General features: G+C 28.5%; 2 protein-coding genes across 2 annotated transcripts; both read left to right on the top strand.

Annotated features, from left to right (window-relative positions):
- The first annotated feature begins 125 nt into the window (after nucleotides 1-125).
- On the top strand, nucleotides 126-9,633 carry LOC105833392 (poly(A) RNA polymerase gld-2 homolog A). Its single transcript, XM_012675114.3, has 11 exons — nucleotides 126-1,560; nucleotides 3,853-4,870; nucleotides 5,285-5,664; nucleotides 5,965-6,149; nucleotides 6,259-6,542; nucleotides 6,686-6,854; nucleotides 6,972-7,115; nucleotides 7,233-7,361; nucleotides 7,437-7,626; nucleotides 7,719-7,834; nucleotides 7,914-9,633. Exons 2-11 carry the CDS (start codon nucleotides 4,685-4,687, stop codon nucleotides 8,102-8,104), a joined length of 1,974 nt encoding a protein of 657 aa, XP_012530568.1. The 5' UTR covers nucleotides 126-1,560; nucleotides 3,853-4,684; the 3' UTR covers nucleotides 8,105-9,633.
- Nucleotides 9,634-12,473: 2,840 nt separating this feature from the next.
- On the top strand, nucleotides 12,474-15,218 carry LOC105833391 (60S ribosomal protein L13a). The gene is made up of 6 exons (XM_012675113.3): nucleotides 12,474-12,603; nucleotides 13,670-13,800; nucleotides 14,183-14,292; nucleotides 14,469-14,614; nucleotides 14,852-14,974; nucleotides 15,084-15,218. Exons 1-6 carry the CDS (start codon nucleotides 12,583-12,585, stop codon nucleotides 15,171-15,173), a joined length of 621 nt encoding a protein of 206 aa, XP_012530567.1. The 5' UTR covers nucleotides 12,474-12,582; the 3' UTR covers nucleotides 15,174-15,218.
- Nucleotides 15,219-15,284: the final 66 nt, after the last annotated feature.

Below are 15,284 nucleotides of genomic sequence, written 5' to 3'. Positions count from 1 at the left end.
CTATCTCTAAGATATTTATTCTTTTTGTATGTTATTTAGTTTTAAAAACATTAATACTTTGAATTTTACAATATTTTTATATTTTAAAATAGAAATATTAATATCATCAATTATGTAATTATTAAATAATATACTGACATTAAATATACGCATTTATATCATCAATGACCTACAAAATATAACACTAAATAGGCTATAAAAGTACAATTTTATTTCTTTTGTAAAATATTATAAATTCGCGATTGTTTGCCTGTTACATATGGCAAATTTAGGGTTTTATTCCAGCAAGCGACACAGTGGTTGCGTTGAGCAGAATAAACAGCTTTGCAAAATTCTTTTATATGATTGGTTTATACATTTAGATCCGGCAGCAACTAAGAACAAGAATCAATCGTGTTAAAGAACTTTACAACAATTGCAAAACTCCTTTTTCTGCCGAACCAATCAAAAGGCTATGTTCTGATACACACTGCCAGTACTGAAAATCTATAGTATACGTGTCGTGAACTGGCAATGAATTTCGGAACACAACTAATGTCACAGTGAATCATTTTATCCTTGTTTGTTAAATTAAAGGATGAAATGATTCAGGGCCGATTGTTCCTATTGCTTGGTAAACTTATCTATTAGGTAAACATGTGTCTATTTTTTTTAAACCTGTCAGGTAAAGCTTTCGAATAAATCGAAACAATCAGTTCTCACTGTGTTACACCGGCTGCTGTTGTTTGACATTAAACAAAGATGAACGATGCATCATGCGTGAAACGGAACGCGTGTCGCTTGCTGGAACTGTTATTGCTTCGGGTTGACTTTTATCGCAGGAAATCTAACTTTTGATTGATTTGGTACTGTAAATGTTCATCCTTTGTGCCAAAGTTGCAGTTTTCAAACTTTCGTTACCATAACCGTGGCCGTAGAAGGGACGGAGAACTAAGGGCAAGAACCAATCATATTACATCATACTGAGCACTCGCTGATTCTTCAATATAATTGGTTATTTTATGGTTTTAATGGTTATTTTTAAATTCTTCATTCCCTTCTCCGAGCGCGGTATGTAGCAGAGGTCTCTGAAAATTGCAACATTGCTCCCGGTCCTTCCGTGACCAAATTCATTACACTCGTACGTTGTCGCGAGTGCCGCCTCGTGGTCGAGTCGTCAAGCACGCGAGACGAGGGGGAGACCGTCCATTGCTTCGAAGATTTGAAAATTCAAAACATCTAACGAGATTTGTTGGTGCGGTGATTTGCGTTGGTAGCAGGCACGAGCACGGTCGTACGAGACGGTGTATCAGCGGAGGCACTCATCGTCAACGGGACGTACGCTGTCTCGGGAGGATCGAGCTACCACAGTTGGAAGATCGAGCGACCGCAATCGCGATAAGCAGTCCTGCGATTGCGTCTCCGATCACGATCGAATGCACCGTGTACCGTGATTGGAAGTGCAGTTGTAGAGCGAATTGGAACGCAAGCTTTTTTTCTCGCAAATTTTCCGAGTTCGTCCAAGGGCGAGAGAGAGAGAGAGAGCGAGAGAGATTAGGACAACATGGCGACCACGACCAGGTATTCTCTTTGCTTTACATTTTCACGACGGTACGGCATAGTTCTTCCCTGTACCCGAAAGCTCTTTTGCTTTCTCGATCCTCGTGCCGCTCCCGCATGACTCCCCTCTCGCGCTGTGTTGTCGAAATCGAAGGATATTCCGTGTCAACCGCATGCTTCACTCTATCTCTTGTACACGGCACAGTTCCGTCGTGTACACGTGTTTACTCTGCTACCAGGTAGTTTCGAGTGAAATCCCGTGGAACATTCCCGACGAGAGTATTTAGGGGCGATTGTACGATTGCAGGCATTGTTTTGTTGGCGCGCAGTAACTTTCCATAAACAGATTTCTGCGGAAAGCAGATTCTTTGCAAATTCGTAAAAAAACTTTGCCAGGTCAATGTCCGCCGTGGGATTATCCCCTCTTCCGCCTCTTTCAAAACTTGCACGTTTCACATACTTCACGTATTTCGAGACGCAGTAATTGAATTTGCTCGAGAAAATTGTCCCCCTAAGTATTTTTTTTAATTATAAGTTTCTTAAAAGGTATATCTTAATGCGGAAATGTTATTATACTTATTTTATAAGAGTATTTTAATGAAAGTTATTCTTTTTAAAACGGTGAGAAGTAATTATACCAATTATTGCTTACAGAATATTTACTATCAAAAATTGAAGGAAACCTGGAATTTTCAGGAATTTTTTTTATCCTTTAAAATTATAGTTTTTCGTGAAATTTTATTGATATTTAGGGAAACTTCGAATTTTACTTTTGAATTTAAATTTTGTTTTTTTTTAATAAAACTTATTGATCACTTTTTCTTTATAATTCTGCTAGAAATGTCAATTAATCAATCGAGTAATAATAAATATAATATACATATACGTACATTCCTGTATATTTTCCATAGTTTACAAATTTTTTAAAAAATTAATGACACTAGAGAACAATACACCATGCAAAATTACTATTGTATGTGTTTAATAATGTTTTAATTTATTATAATTAAATTAAAAATTTGTAAAGTTAAAAATTTATCAATAAAGAAAATATGAACAATTTTTTTTGAGCAGGTTCCAATTTTTACACTTGGAAATACATAAAATATGTTAGTTTAAAAAATCAAGGAAAACTTATAGCAAACATTTACCAATATTTATATTTGTTGTTTATTACATGATGTTGCAGTCTTCTTAAACAATTTTAAAAACAATAATATACATAAAACCAAATATGTGACCAATTTTAAAAAGATATATATATATATATATATATATATATATATATATATATATACATATATTTGTGTTGTACAAATTAGTTATATTTGTGTAGTGTTTTTTTAGAAAAATTGTATGTTGTGTTGTGTTTTTTAGATAAATTGTACGTAGAATTAGAATTAGAATAAACTTGGTTAATTTTTATAATTATTTATATTTATATTTATTTTTATATTTATTTTTTATTTATTTTGTCTCTATATGTGTATTTTGGAACTCTTATATTTATCAAAAATCATTTTAAATGTTTATTATTAATGATTATTAATATATTATTATTAATATATTATGTTGATATGAGGCTGTAATAAGAGTTGTTTGTTCTGTGTGGCAAAGATCCAGATTTAAATCCACGTAAGAATATATTAAATTTTTAATTGATTACTTTTCGGAAAGTCATAAATCAAGAGTAGCTTTGGCAAGACATTATCATAAGGTATACAAATGGATACTAAGATCTTTATAAAAGATATCAGATATAAAAAATCGAAAGAAAAAAGAGATAGAGGGAGGTGAGAGGGATGAGAAAGAGAGAGAGAGAGAAAGGTACATAATTATTAGAATAAATTTTGAATACTAACTTTTACATTTATTTATGTGTCCTCTGGTTTGGTTTTTAATATTCCTTTAAATGTGAATTTGTATCTATAATATTTAGTTCTGTCTTTAACATTCTATAATGAATTATTATCTATTCTATATTTTAAAAAAATTATTACTAAAACGATATAAAATGTGAAAATTACTCATAAAAGTAAATTATATTTGAACAAATGCTAACATATATTAAAATAAGAAAATATCTTTCTTAAAACACTCAAAAATATGGTGTTTCAATGGACTTTTAAAGACACATTTTTTCCACATTTTAATAGCAAATAAATGTTCGAACATAATTTTACGTTTAAAAATCTAAGAAATTATGTGAATTTTATGTACTGGTGGAAGGAAAAATTGAAACTTTTTAATATACTCCTTAATAAGTTTTTATAGAATGTTATAAAATAGTTTGCAATATTATTTTTCTTTCAGGAGATAGAACAAACAAATCTTGTATCTTGTATGATTTAAAACTCTGAAAGAGAAAAAAGAAAGGGAGAGAGATAGAAAGATAAATGAAATAAAGGCAAATCAAATCTAAAATGACGAAAATATTTGGAAACTAAGCTTTAGAGAAGCGTACATCTTGCACAGGCAAAGTTATATATAAGTAACATTAATTTAAGTAACTCAATTTTGAGATTAAACAATCTGATAGCAATTAATTAAAAAACAGGCGTTATTTTTGTTTGCCTTATAAATATTTTTCTCTAACACAATGCGCGTTGTCATGCGTTACATTTGCTAAGTGCAGTTATTACATTACGATTTTTGCAGCTCTGTATATTTCACATCCATACATACATATATATTTATAAATTTTGTGACAAGAGATAGACAGAGTGAATTGTAGTGTTTCATTATTTCTGAATTTCTAATTTCATTGTCATATAATCTCGACTCCTTACGTTATAGTTGAATTATTATCTGTTGTTGAATTTTAGATTTACATAGTAAAATCTCAAAAAATACAACATATCTTGCAAAACTGCACTATAAAAAGATATGAAATATATATGTGTATAAAAATAAAAAAAGCAAGAAAAAATAAAACAAGCTTGAAGCTTTTTAAATGTACATCTAAACATGTGTACATTTCTTTGATGAAGTATTAATTATTGCAAGATACATTTAATAATAATAATAATACTGCGTGCCTTATTGATTGCCTTAATTGTTACAAATATCTATGAGTGCCTTTAAGAACGAATAACTATTAATCCAAAGAAGAGATCTTCTAATATCTTGTATACCTATCTTGACTATGTATCATACTGTATTTCCATCACAAATGATGGTACAAATAATGGGAGGACATCAATCAAATGGACAATGTCCACCAACACAGACTCACACTCTGCATATTAATGGTGTGAATGCATTACATCACTCTGATTTTCCACAATATGGTCCTAATATCTCTGGACATAATAGACATCGTACGATACAGGTACATGTTAAATAATCTTTCGGATTTAATTTAAATTTTATGGAAACATGTTTTAATGTATAATTATATTATACGATTAGTATCTTTCTTATTTGTTAATATGTTTTGCTTTTTTAAATATATGTGTATATAGCATAATAATAATAAAAGAGGGTCATTGATACAAATGCAGATAAGCCTAATTACAAGTTCTATCAAAATGTAATTATTTATGTTATTTAAAGATTAAATTTACCTATATAGCTCGGTAATATGTTCCAACTTTTTTAACAAATTCAAGTTTGAGTTTTATAATATAGAAATGCATTAACATATTAAATATTATGTAAATATATAAGATTTTTTCATTTGTATTCATTTTATTAGATAATTATTCTTATTACTCTTTGTTGGAATGTACAAATATTCTTGCAGACAGGATCTCCATTGGATTTACTACAATTAATAGGAGTCGATGTACCATCATCATTACGACGTATAGATTACATGCAATCAAGCAATAATTCATCTTCTTTAAATTGGGAAAGGCGCATAAATACTAACTCATCAATTATACCATTCTCAAACTATAATTTCAGGCCTACAAATGCTAATTCAACAAAGAAACCAAACTGGAATAACAGAAATAGCAGACGGAGCTCGTATAGGAATTTCTCAAAATATGAGGCATATAACAGTGATAGTGGATTTAGTTCTCGTTCATCAACACCAAATAAACATTACATTGACAATAGTTTAACAGAGTCTTCAGATGAACGAGATTCCACGACTTCAATGCGAGGACAGTGGCTAAAGTAATTGTTATATACTTCTAAAATTATTTGTTGTCTTATTGTATTTTTTTTTATAAATAAAATCTGTGTTAAATATTTACGTTATTAATAAGAGAGAATAAAAGGGAAGTGAAAAGAGTAAAAGTTTAGCAAATAGAATAAAAAAATAAGAAAAATTAATAACAAGATAAAAATGAAAAGGAGGATAAGAAAACGTAATATCTGTGTAATTTCAAGAAAAGCAAGCTAAATAAACGAGAAGACTATATAATATATTTGTGTGTGCATTTACATATACATTTAAATTAATAACATTTTTAGCAAGAAACATCATAAAGTACATCCAAATAATAGAGCATATAATAATACAGCAAACGGTTTAATTTCAAATGCCTCTGCACATCAGTTTTATCCATCTCAACGGTCTAATAGTAATTATGATACTACCAATTCTATTCAGAAATCACATGCGCAAAATTATCAGAACAGGAGAAGATACTTATCAGGCAAGCTTTTTTCTATCTAATAACTGTATTAATATATTAAAGTTGAAAAATACAATTGATAATAATTCGTTAAAATAATTAACTTCAAATTAATTAAAATTGTTTTTAGGCAAAAATGAGAATGCACCATCTTCACAAAGATTTCCACGAAATCGTAAATATTCTGCAGCAACAAATTACGATATGTTACCAGGAAGTATTGCAGCTCCTGATAGGTTTCTTGCCAGATCACATTTAGTAAATGTAACTTCTACACCAAACAATCTCGTTACTGGATCATCATGGGATAATCTGTCTGAACAAATTTGGCGTAAATTTATTACGCATCAACAAACCGAAGCTACTTATAAAAAGAAAATGATGCTATGGAAACATCTTAATACATATGTTAAGGTAAAAAATATAAAAAAGAAAGAAAAAACTTTAGCAAAATAATATATTACCAAGATATATATTTGAAAATAAAATTCGGAATAACATACTAATATAATATTTATTATTTTCTTATATTATGTATAAAAAAATAATGCTTTTAGACTTTACATCCCAACTATGGTGTATTTGTGGTCGGTTCGACAATGAATAGCTTTGGTTCAGATGATAGCGACGTCGATATATGTCTTTTAGTGAAACACACAGAAATGGATGTGAGAAGTATAGCTCTAGAGCACTTAATGGAAGTGTTCAAGCATCTTGAACGAAGTGGTATGTAAGATAAATATTGCATAACATTTCTTAAAAAACTTATTTCAATGTACTTGTATATATGATTTTTCATAAGTATTAAATAATAAATAATTTTAACTTTCCTTTTATATACAGATTTTGTTGAACAACTTGAAATTATACACGCAAAAGTACCCATTATAACATTCTTTGATGCAATTCGAAAATTTAAAGTCGATTTGAATTGTAATAATTCTGTTGGCATCAAAAACACACATTTGCTGTACTGTTATTCAAAACGTAAGTTCGATAAATAATGTGTTTATGTATTGAAAAAGATGCGTGCATGCGTGCGAGTGTGTGTATTACATGTATTAAAAATATTTTAATTATTATTTATATAAATATTTTTTACAGTTGATTGGAGAGTAAAACCATTAGTACTTGTCATTAAACTTTGGGCTCAATTACATGACATCAATAATCCAAAATGTAGGACACTATCCAGTTATTCTCTAGTTCTTATGGTTATACATTTCTTACAATGTATGTTGCAACATTTTAGTTTTTCTTTTACGAACCAATTTATTTCAAACTATTATAAGTGTTGTTTTTATATAGGTGGCACCAATCCTCCCGTTCTGCCATGTTTGCATTCAATGTTTGCAAATAAATTTAGATCGGACGCGGATATTTACAATATCGATATCCATGAAGATTTGAACATTCCTTCGTCCAATCGTTTACCTGAAAACAATCAGTCTCTTGGAGAATTATTATTTGAATTTTTCAAATATTACACTGAATTCGAGTAAGTAACTTGAAATATAAAACGTTACATACTTAATACAATATTTTATCAATTTTTTGACAAACGATATTTAATTTTTATTATTAAATTAGCTTCAGCCAATACGCGATATCTGTACGTTTAGCAAGCAAAATACCGAAAGAGGAGTGTCGTATGGTACAATCGGCTAAAAATGATCCTTATCAATGGAAATATTTGTGTATTGAAGGTAAATCAATATTTTTTATTTATAAATGACAAAGATATTTTTTCTTTTTTTTAAATAATGTACTATTTCCACATTACAGAGCCATTTGACTTGACTAATACAGCTAGATCAGTCTATGATCCGGACATGTTCTCTAAAATTATATTCATATTAAAGTTTACGTATACAAAACTAAAGCGAACATATAGTTTAAGCGATGTGTTTCAAGAATGGGATCTAGTAATGATTGGTGATACTGACTGGGGGCTAACAATAAGTGACAAAAAATGATAAGATCTTGTGCGACGTGTTTAGTACCTTGTGATATTAAGCTTTATTTTTAAATAATTTAATATTTGCAAGGTTCAACAAATACGTTCTCTGTTTAATATCCTATTTTTCCTTTTCGGAGGATTTTGAAATCACAAATGTACAATCAGGATGTTACATATACAGTTAATAATATGTAACATATTACTAACATATTACTAATTGTATATGTAACATCCTGAAAGAAATGTTGCTATGCATCTACTAGCGTGAAAAAAAAACTTCATTTTGACACAAGAAATCGGACATAACACTCTTGTCTGTACTTTAAAATTGCAATGTGTGCAATAAAGCTTGTGATTTACATTAAAAAGCTGCAATAAGTTAAGCTTGCTTAGATCTCTCTGTAAATCTTTAACGAGGTAGTTGCAAAGCATTAGATGAAAAAAAAAAAACATTATAATGTTGTAGAATGTTATTTTAATATTAGATACTTATTTTTGAATGACTAGCAATCCATAATTAGAAAAATTTTCCATTGTATTGATGATTTTTTTGCATGTGATAATCATTTTCTAACGTCATAGGTGAAATTTTAAACACGGGACTCTTGTTCTCAGGTCGGCGATAAAATATATGTACCCGCTAAAACACATTATTTTTTATTAGCCCTTTTAATTTCTTTATTTTTATGTGTTTAAAAAGTGATTGTTCACAAATATCACGCAAATATCATGTTAACTATTATGATAATTTATAAAGTGTCATTTTCGATTATATTAGACGAAAAGTTCATATATAAGCAAATGAGTAATATATTTTATATGGTGGAAGTCACAAATAATTTTGATACAACAATAGTGATTACTATTCTGCAATTGTGTAACTATTTAATTATTTAATCGCGATGCATTATCTAGTTAAAGATTTAGAGCGAAAGAGAGCGAGCCTAAGTGATCATAGCTTTAAAATAAGTTACAAGTGTTATTGCACATATTATAGTTAAAATTTGAGCAAGACTAATCGGTTGATCTACTCTTTTGTATCAAAATAAAATATTTTTTTATATTTTAGTCAATTTCTTCATACATAATTAAATAGTTGCACGATTAAAGCATAGTAATTGTTAATGACTGTGGTATCAAAATTATTCAATGTAATGTTTCCAATGTATATTATGCATCTTGCACAAGAATTTTTCGTTTAATACCGATGAATATAAAAATGTACGGCTTTATATGTGTGACTATCTTGGTTATTGTTAACATGAACTTGTATTGCAATATAATCATTTATTAAATACGTGAAACGGGAGAAATTTAAAAGCGAAAAGTAAAATACAATATTTCATCTGTGACGTTAAAAAATAATTATCAGATGCAAAAAAATTTCAGTTAAAAATATCTTAAATTATAAATTAATAGCCGTAAAAATAAGCATTCGATATTAAAATAACATTCTACGATATTAAATATATAAAAATAAAAAAGGAAATAGTACACTTATTTTCGTAGTTGCTATTTCTTAAAAAAAAAAAAAAAAAAAAAAAATACATGAGTGTAGAATTATGAAAAATATATAAACTTTTAGAGTATTTAAAGATTAAAAATTAAAAACCAAAAAAGTAAAGCTTACTAAAAATGAAAAAAAATTTACAAATTCGAAACAAATTAAGTATTTATGTTTATAATATTGTTTCGATAAAGTCAATTAATGACTAATATATCAGCAAGACTGTGTTTCTTTTAAAAGGATTTAAAAAATTTATGAATTCTGTCTTAAAATTAATAAAAATATGTCTTTATGTCAGCGGAATGATTTATATATAACTTAATCTTGAATCGAAATAAAATCGGTGATATATACATGGTTAAAATCTAGAGATATATTTAATTCATTAAAAATTGAAATCTACAAACAAGTTCCTCGATGTAAATGAATATATATATTTACTTCTCAGTAAAGTATTTCTTTATTTTCTGACAAATATTTATTTTCTTTTTCTTTGAATAATGGTTATACAACATTGATTTATAATTGCAATTGTTATACAATCACATATATTTTTGCTGAATTAGTAAAATTAAATTATCAATTTTTATTTAAAAAACATTTATAAATTAACTGTTTATACAAAAATTGTCTTAAAATAAGATTATTTCCTTATCAATGATATATTGGATATAAATAACATTAAATAAAAGCTGACAATTATATCAATTTTTCATCAACAATAATTATTTCTCATATAATAATCCTTATTAGGAGAAACACTTAAGCTTGATAATTTTCTTTATTTGGAAGATATACCATTTTCATTCTTTTATTACAATTTTCTACTAGTTATGGTGTTTCTTCAAAAAATGTGAAGCATTATGTAATGATCTTCAAAATAATATATAAAAAAATAAAATTGTGTCTGCAGTATAACAAGTAAATTATTATTGCAATTACTTCAACTTTTCAAGTCTATAAATCATGTATAAAAACAAATAACAGTTAACATTTATTGGTTTGCAAGATAAACGTGAGATATGAAGTATACATGTATTTTTTTTCTTATGTATGTATATGTGATTTGCAATATCCCTCTGGCTAATGAAAAAACTGGTGTCTTAAATTTGATATGATATTTGACTTTTTTTCCATATTATCGATTATTGTATTCATCTACGATATACTGTACTTGATACTGTAATTTTTCTAAGTGTCTAATTTAATTTTTTAATATTTTATTATGAAGGAGTAATAGCAAAGCCAGCTTGCAGAAATTAAATTTGTGTCACTTAGAAAAATTCGCAGTAGTATATTTCCATTGAAGTTATGCAGTCTAAATTTATAATGTAAAAACAATCTTTGTAATTCTGATAATTTCTTGTTAAATAAATGCAATGTTTACACGTAGTGTGTAATTATTTTATCTCTTTTCAATAGATATTCAATACACAAGTATCAATTATTGATACTTATCCGATATAAATATTTGATTTATATTCACTTTTGCAATTTGCAATTGTTCTATATAATGTTTCTAACAGAAAGATGAATTAATTCAAAATATTGGTATAATAAGAATGTTTGATTATTATTCGCAAACTCGTATGGTGAAAATTATCAAAAAAATTTTGTACATGTATGATATATTGAATGAAATTATATGTATTTTGTTGGTGAAAAGGTTGGTGAAATCGTATCTTGAAATTAATTTTGCTTCATTAATGCACTTATTTTATTTGGATTTATCAAGTAAAAAAAGGAACAATCATAGTCAAGACGCTTGGTAATGATTTGGCGAGAATTCAAATTGTTTTGATTTCAACTTTTAGTAAATTATCTATTGGGTAAATATGTGTATATCTTTATATTTCTTGTTTAAATAAATAAAGATAGATAGGTATCTATCAGATAAAGTTTTCCAATAAGTTGGAACAATCAGTTCTAAATGATTTTTACTTTTATTAAATAATTAAACAAATTGAAAAAATTTATCCGCTATTACTAAAGTAAGTGTATATATGCTCTATTAAGCTAGCTCGAATGAGCTTAATAATGATTTGTCTGGAATTTATATTATTCTAGCAAAAGAAAAATTAGGGCATACAGTTTCGATGACCTTTTGAGAGGCTACTAATAAACTTTCCTTTATCAATTAATTGGTGATCTCATATAGTTTTTGAAATATATACAAAATTTGAAAATATTTAAATTGATGGATATTTTTTATAACTTTGATCTTGATATATATGATCGACCAATTTTTTTCTATACATTGGTTGCGTTCAGAAAAGTGATCAGTGAGCCAGTGATTATTGATTTTTAGATCGAAGGTAAAATAAATAATATATAATAAGACTGTAGAGAATTAAAATCATTTAAAAATAAAATTTAGAAATACGTAATATAAATATATTCTAATAAATATATAAGAAGAAATATATATTATAAAATTATATAAGATGCCTATTAGGTAAGAAGTGATGTGCTGAATATAATAATTTTTTTATTCAATACTTTTTTATATTATATAATTTATATAAACTACGCGTCGACAATTTTGTTAATATACTGAAAGACAGTTAATAATTAAGTATCGATGCTTAAAAGTTTCTTTAAGATTTTTGCTTCTCGAAAAAATATTCAGCAAAAAAACTTGTTGCAAACCGCATAGGCAATCAACTTTATGTTTAAGACATTTATCGGTTGTTAAATAGTTGACTTAGTATTATTGAAAAATATATAAGATATTAAATTACTGGTAAAATTAAAACTTGGGTTTTTGTTTCATTATTCTCATTGTATTTTATATCTAAAGGGAAGTTAATTTTTAAACTTTTTAAACGCAGGTGCACGTTTCCATTTTAGGGGAAATTTTCTTAGGACCATGCCGTGGCAACAAATTTCAATGTTGGTCACTCTGCGCGTGCCACAGAGGCCGACAGGCGTCGCCTTCCGGTAGAAGTTTGCGTGTCTCTTCGTTTCCTTTCCGGTAAGGTAACAAAATGACTGGCTTCAGTGAGAAGGTTCGTATCCGAAGATTTATTATTTTGAACGATCGAAATGTTCTTTGTGCGGTATGTACATACATGATCACAATCACTCAGTATGCGGAGTAATATACGAAGTTCCTCAATGTTCCTCAAAAATTTATTGCCGGAAAAAATGTTCGGTTTGCTAGCGTACGTCACGCACGTGGCTCTATGGCAGCGTTCAGGGACCGATCGCATTTTCCACAAAGATCGGAACGCATTGAATCGTGTATATCGAACAGCACGAATTCCAGACGCTTTAATTCTCTTAATGTGACGTCCGTCTGTTTTCGTGGTCCGAAAGTTTCGCGCACTGCATATGTTGCGAGTCTTGTGATCATGTATAAGCAAGTACCAGCTTCTAAATTATAGCACTATAGAAGCAACTTGTGTGTCTTCTATAATGACAAATTTTCAATTCCTGAGAGCCGCTTTTATCAACTCCAATTAATCGATTAATTAAATCTAAAGAACAAACAGCAAAATTTAAAACTGGTAATTCTTAACCTAATTTTCGAAATATTTTTATTTAATAAATACTTGAGTATTAATTCAAAAATTTATCATTTTACATAAATAAATTATAATTTGCAGAAGAGATGGACAAGAAAAAATTAAATATTATGATTCGTTTTAAATTTTGTTAGCTATTCTTAGATTTAATTGGTTGATCAAGTTGGTCAATTGGAGATGGTGAGACCATTCTTGAGTATTTATGAAAGATACGGAAAAATTAAAGGAGCCCTAGTTGGATTCGAACTCGGGATTCCTTGTTCCACACGATAGCTCTCTTACCATTAGACCTCTTACCACACGACTCCAACTGCTCTGATTTATATTTTGTTTGCTTATAAACCCCAAGATTAGAACTACAGAATTCTCTATTTTATCGACACGAGTCCTTTCGACTCCAAATATCTTATATTTACATGATTATCTATACAACTTACCTACATTATTTGATAATGTTATGAAAATAACTTTTTTATGATACTAATATTATATACTGTTTTATGATGTAACTAAGGGAGATATTAAATAGAAGTTATTACTATTTCAGCCAATTTTAATAGATGGCCGTGGCCATCTACTTGGACGATTGGCTGCTATTGTTGCTAAGACCATCTTGCAAGGCAACAAAGTTATCGTCGTACGCAGTGAACAACTGAACATTAGCGGTAACTTCTTCAGGTTTGTGAAGTCCTTATTATTTAGCGATATCTTATTCTAAATGTTTAATTAAAACAAAATCTACAATAATTATAAAATAATTTGTTGAATTAAAATTTGTTTTTAATGTAATAAATTAAATGTAATATTTATTACACAATAATTAATGTCTATTATTAACACTTGTACTACTTTATTTTTCATCAGTATAAAATATTGCATGCACAATAGTACAATTGATATTATTTAGTAGAGAATAATGATGGTATGGTAATTTGCGTCTGAAGTTGGTCTATTGACTTTCTCGATGACAATCTTGAACTGAGTTATATAATATATGTGAAATAATCTTATAGCAATATCGAGATAATCTAGATATTAATGTACATTATTTGATTTTCAGAAACAAATTAAAGTTTATGTCCTTCTTGCGTAAGAGATGTAACGTAAATCCCGCACGAGGTCCGTTCCATTTTCGAGCACCGAGCAAGATCTTTTGGAAAACAGTTCGTGGTATGTAGTTGGGATATTGTAGCGTTACGTGAAATAAGAATATTGCAACAAATGATTACATTATTTACCTACATTATTTGATCATGTAATGAAAAGTCAATTTATATGATGCTGCGATTGCAGATATGCTATCTTATATGAGTACAAAGGGAGATATTAAAAAGATTCATTTACAGGCATGATCCCACACAAGACACAAAGAGGCAAGGACGCTCTCAGACGACTGAAGGTTTACGAAGGTTGTCCACCACCATACGATCGCAGAAAGCGTGTTGTTGTACCTGGTGCTATGAGAGTCATGTGTCTCAAACCAGGTAGAAAGGTAAGATACATATATTTAAATTTACTAAGCTGATCTTTATACTCGTATTTTATTTGTATTTATAAAAAAAAAAAAAAAAAAAAAACAATGATGGTATGGTAATTTGCGTCTGAAGTTAGTCTGTTTGATTTTTGTGACGACACCTTAAAAACTGAGTTATGAAATTTGATGCAAAACAAAATGTTATCGTAATATTGAAGCAATATCGGATATTAACATTTATTTTTTGATTTTTAGTACTGTCACGTGGGTAGATTGTCTCATGAAGTTGGATGGAAGTACAAGGACGTCGTTCGCACATTGGAGAACAAGAGGCGTGTTAGAGCCATTCTTGAAGTTCAAAAGAGAAACAAACTCAAGGTAATTAACTGACTGAAAAATGTTTGAGACTCAATTATCGCTTCATTCTTTTTTCTCTTATCTATATAGATATTAAAGGTCTTCTAATCGTCGCATTTCTTTTTTGTAGAAACTTACCAAGCAAGCCGCTGAGTTGCCATCAGTTGCCAAAGCAACAGCACCATACACAGCGATCATCAATAGATTTGGATACAATTAACATATGTTATAAAAACAATAAAGACTCTTAAGTATCTTAATTAAATGCGAGCATATTCTTTCACCTACAAATTTGGAAATAGACTTAAACAATTCAGAAATGTAATTTATA

The sequence above is a fragment of the Monomorium pharaonis genome, chromosome 3 (genome assembly GCF_013373865.1).
Source record: "Monomorium pharaonis isolate MP-MQ-018 chromosome 3, ASM1337386v2, whole genome shotgun sequence".
Classification (NCBI taxonomy): Eukaryota; Metazoa; Arthropoda; class Insecta; order Hymenoptera; family Formicidae; genus Monomorium; species Monomorium pharaonis.
The sequence above is the reverse complement of the archived record's forward strand: the minus strand, read 5'-3'. Positions and strand labels throughout refer to the sequence as shown.

What these genes read in the sequence shown, in the direction of transcription:
- LOC105833392 (XM_012675114.3), top strand. Translation starts at nt 4,685, where the DNA reads ATGTATCATACTGTATTTCCATCACAAATGATGGTACAAATAATGGGA. An exon ending in GCTGTACTGTTATTCAAAAC is followed by an intron (nt 7,116 to 7,232) that starts GTAAGTTCGATA and finishes TATTTTTTACAG; the next exon opens with TTGATTGGAGAGTAAAACCA. An exon ending in GGTTATACATTTCTTACAAT is followed by an intron (nt 7,362 to 7,436) that starts GTATGTTGCAAC and finishes GTTTTTATATAG; the next exon opens with GTGGCACCAATCCTCCCGTT.
- LOC105833391 (XM_012675113.3), top strand. Translation starts at nt 12,583, where the DNA reads ATGACTGGCTTCAGTGAGAAG. An exon ending in ATTAGCGGTAACTTCTTCAG is followed by an intron (nt 13,801 to 14,182) that starts GTTTGTGAAGTC and finishes TTTGATTTTCAG; the next exon opens with AAACAAATTAAAGTTTATGT. An exon ending in CTTTTGGAAAACAGTTCGTG is followed by an intron (nt 14,293 to 14,468) that starts GTATGTAGTTGG and finishes ATTCATTTACAG; the next exon opens with GCATGATCCCACACAAGACA.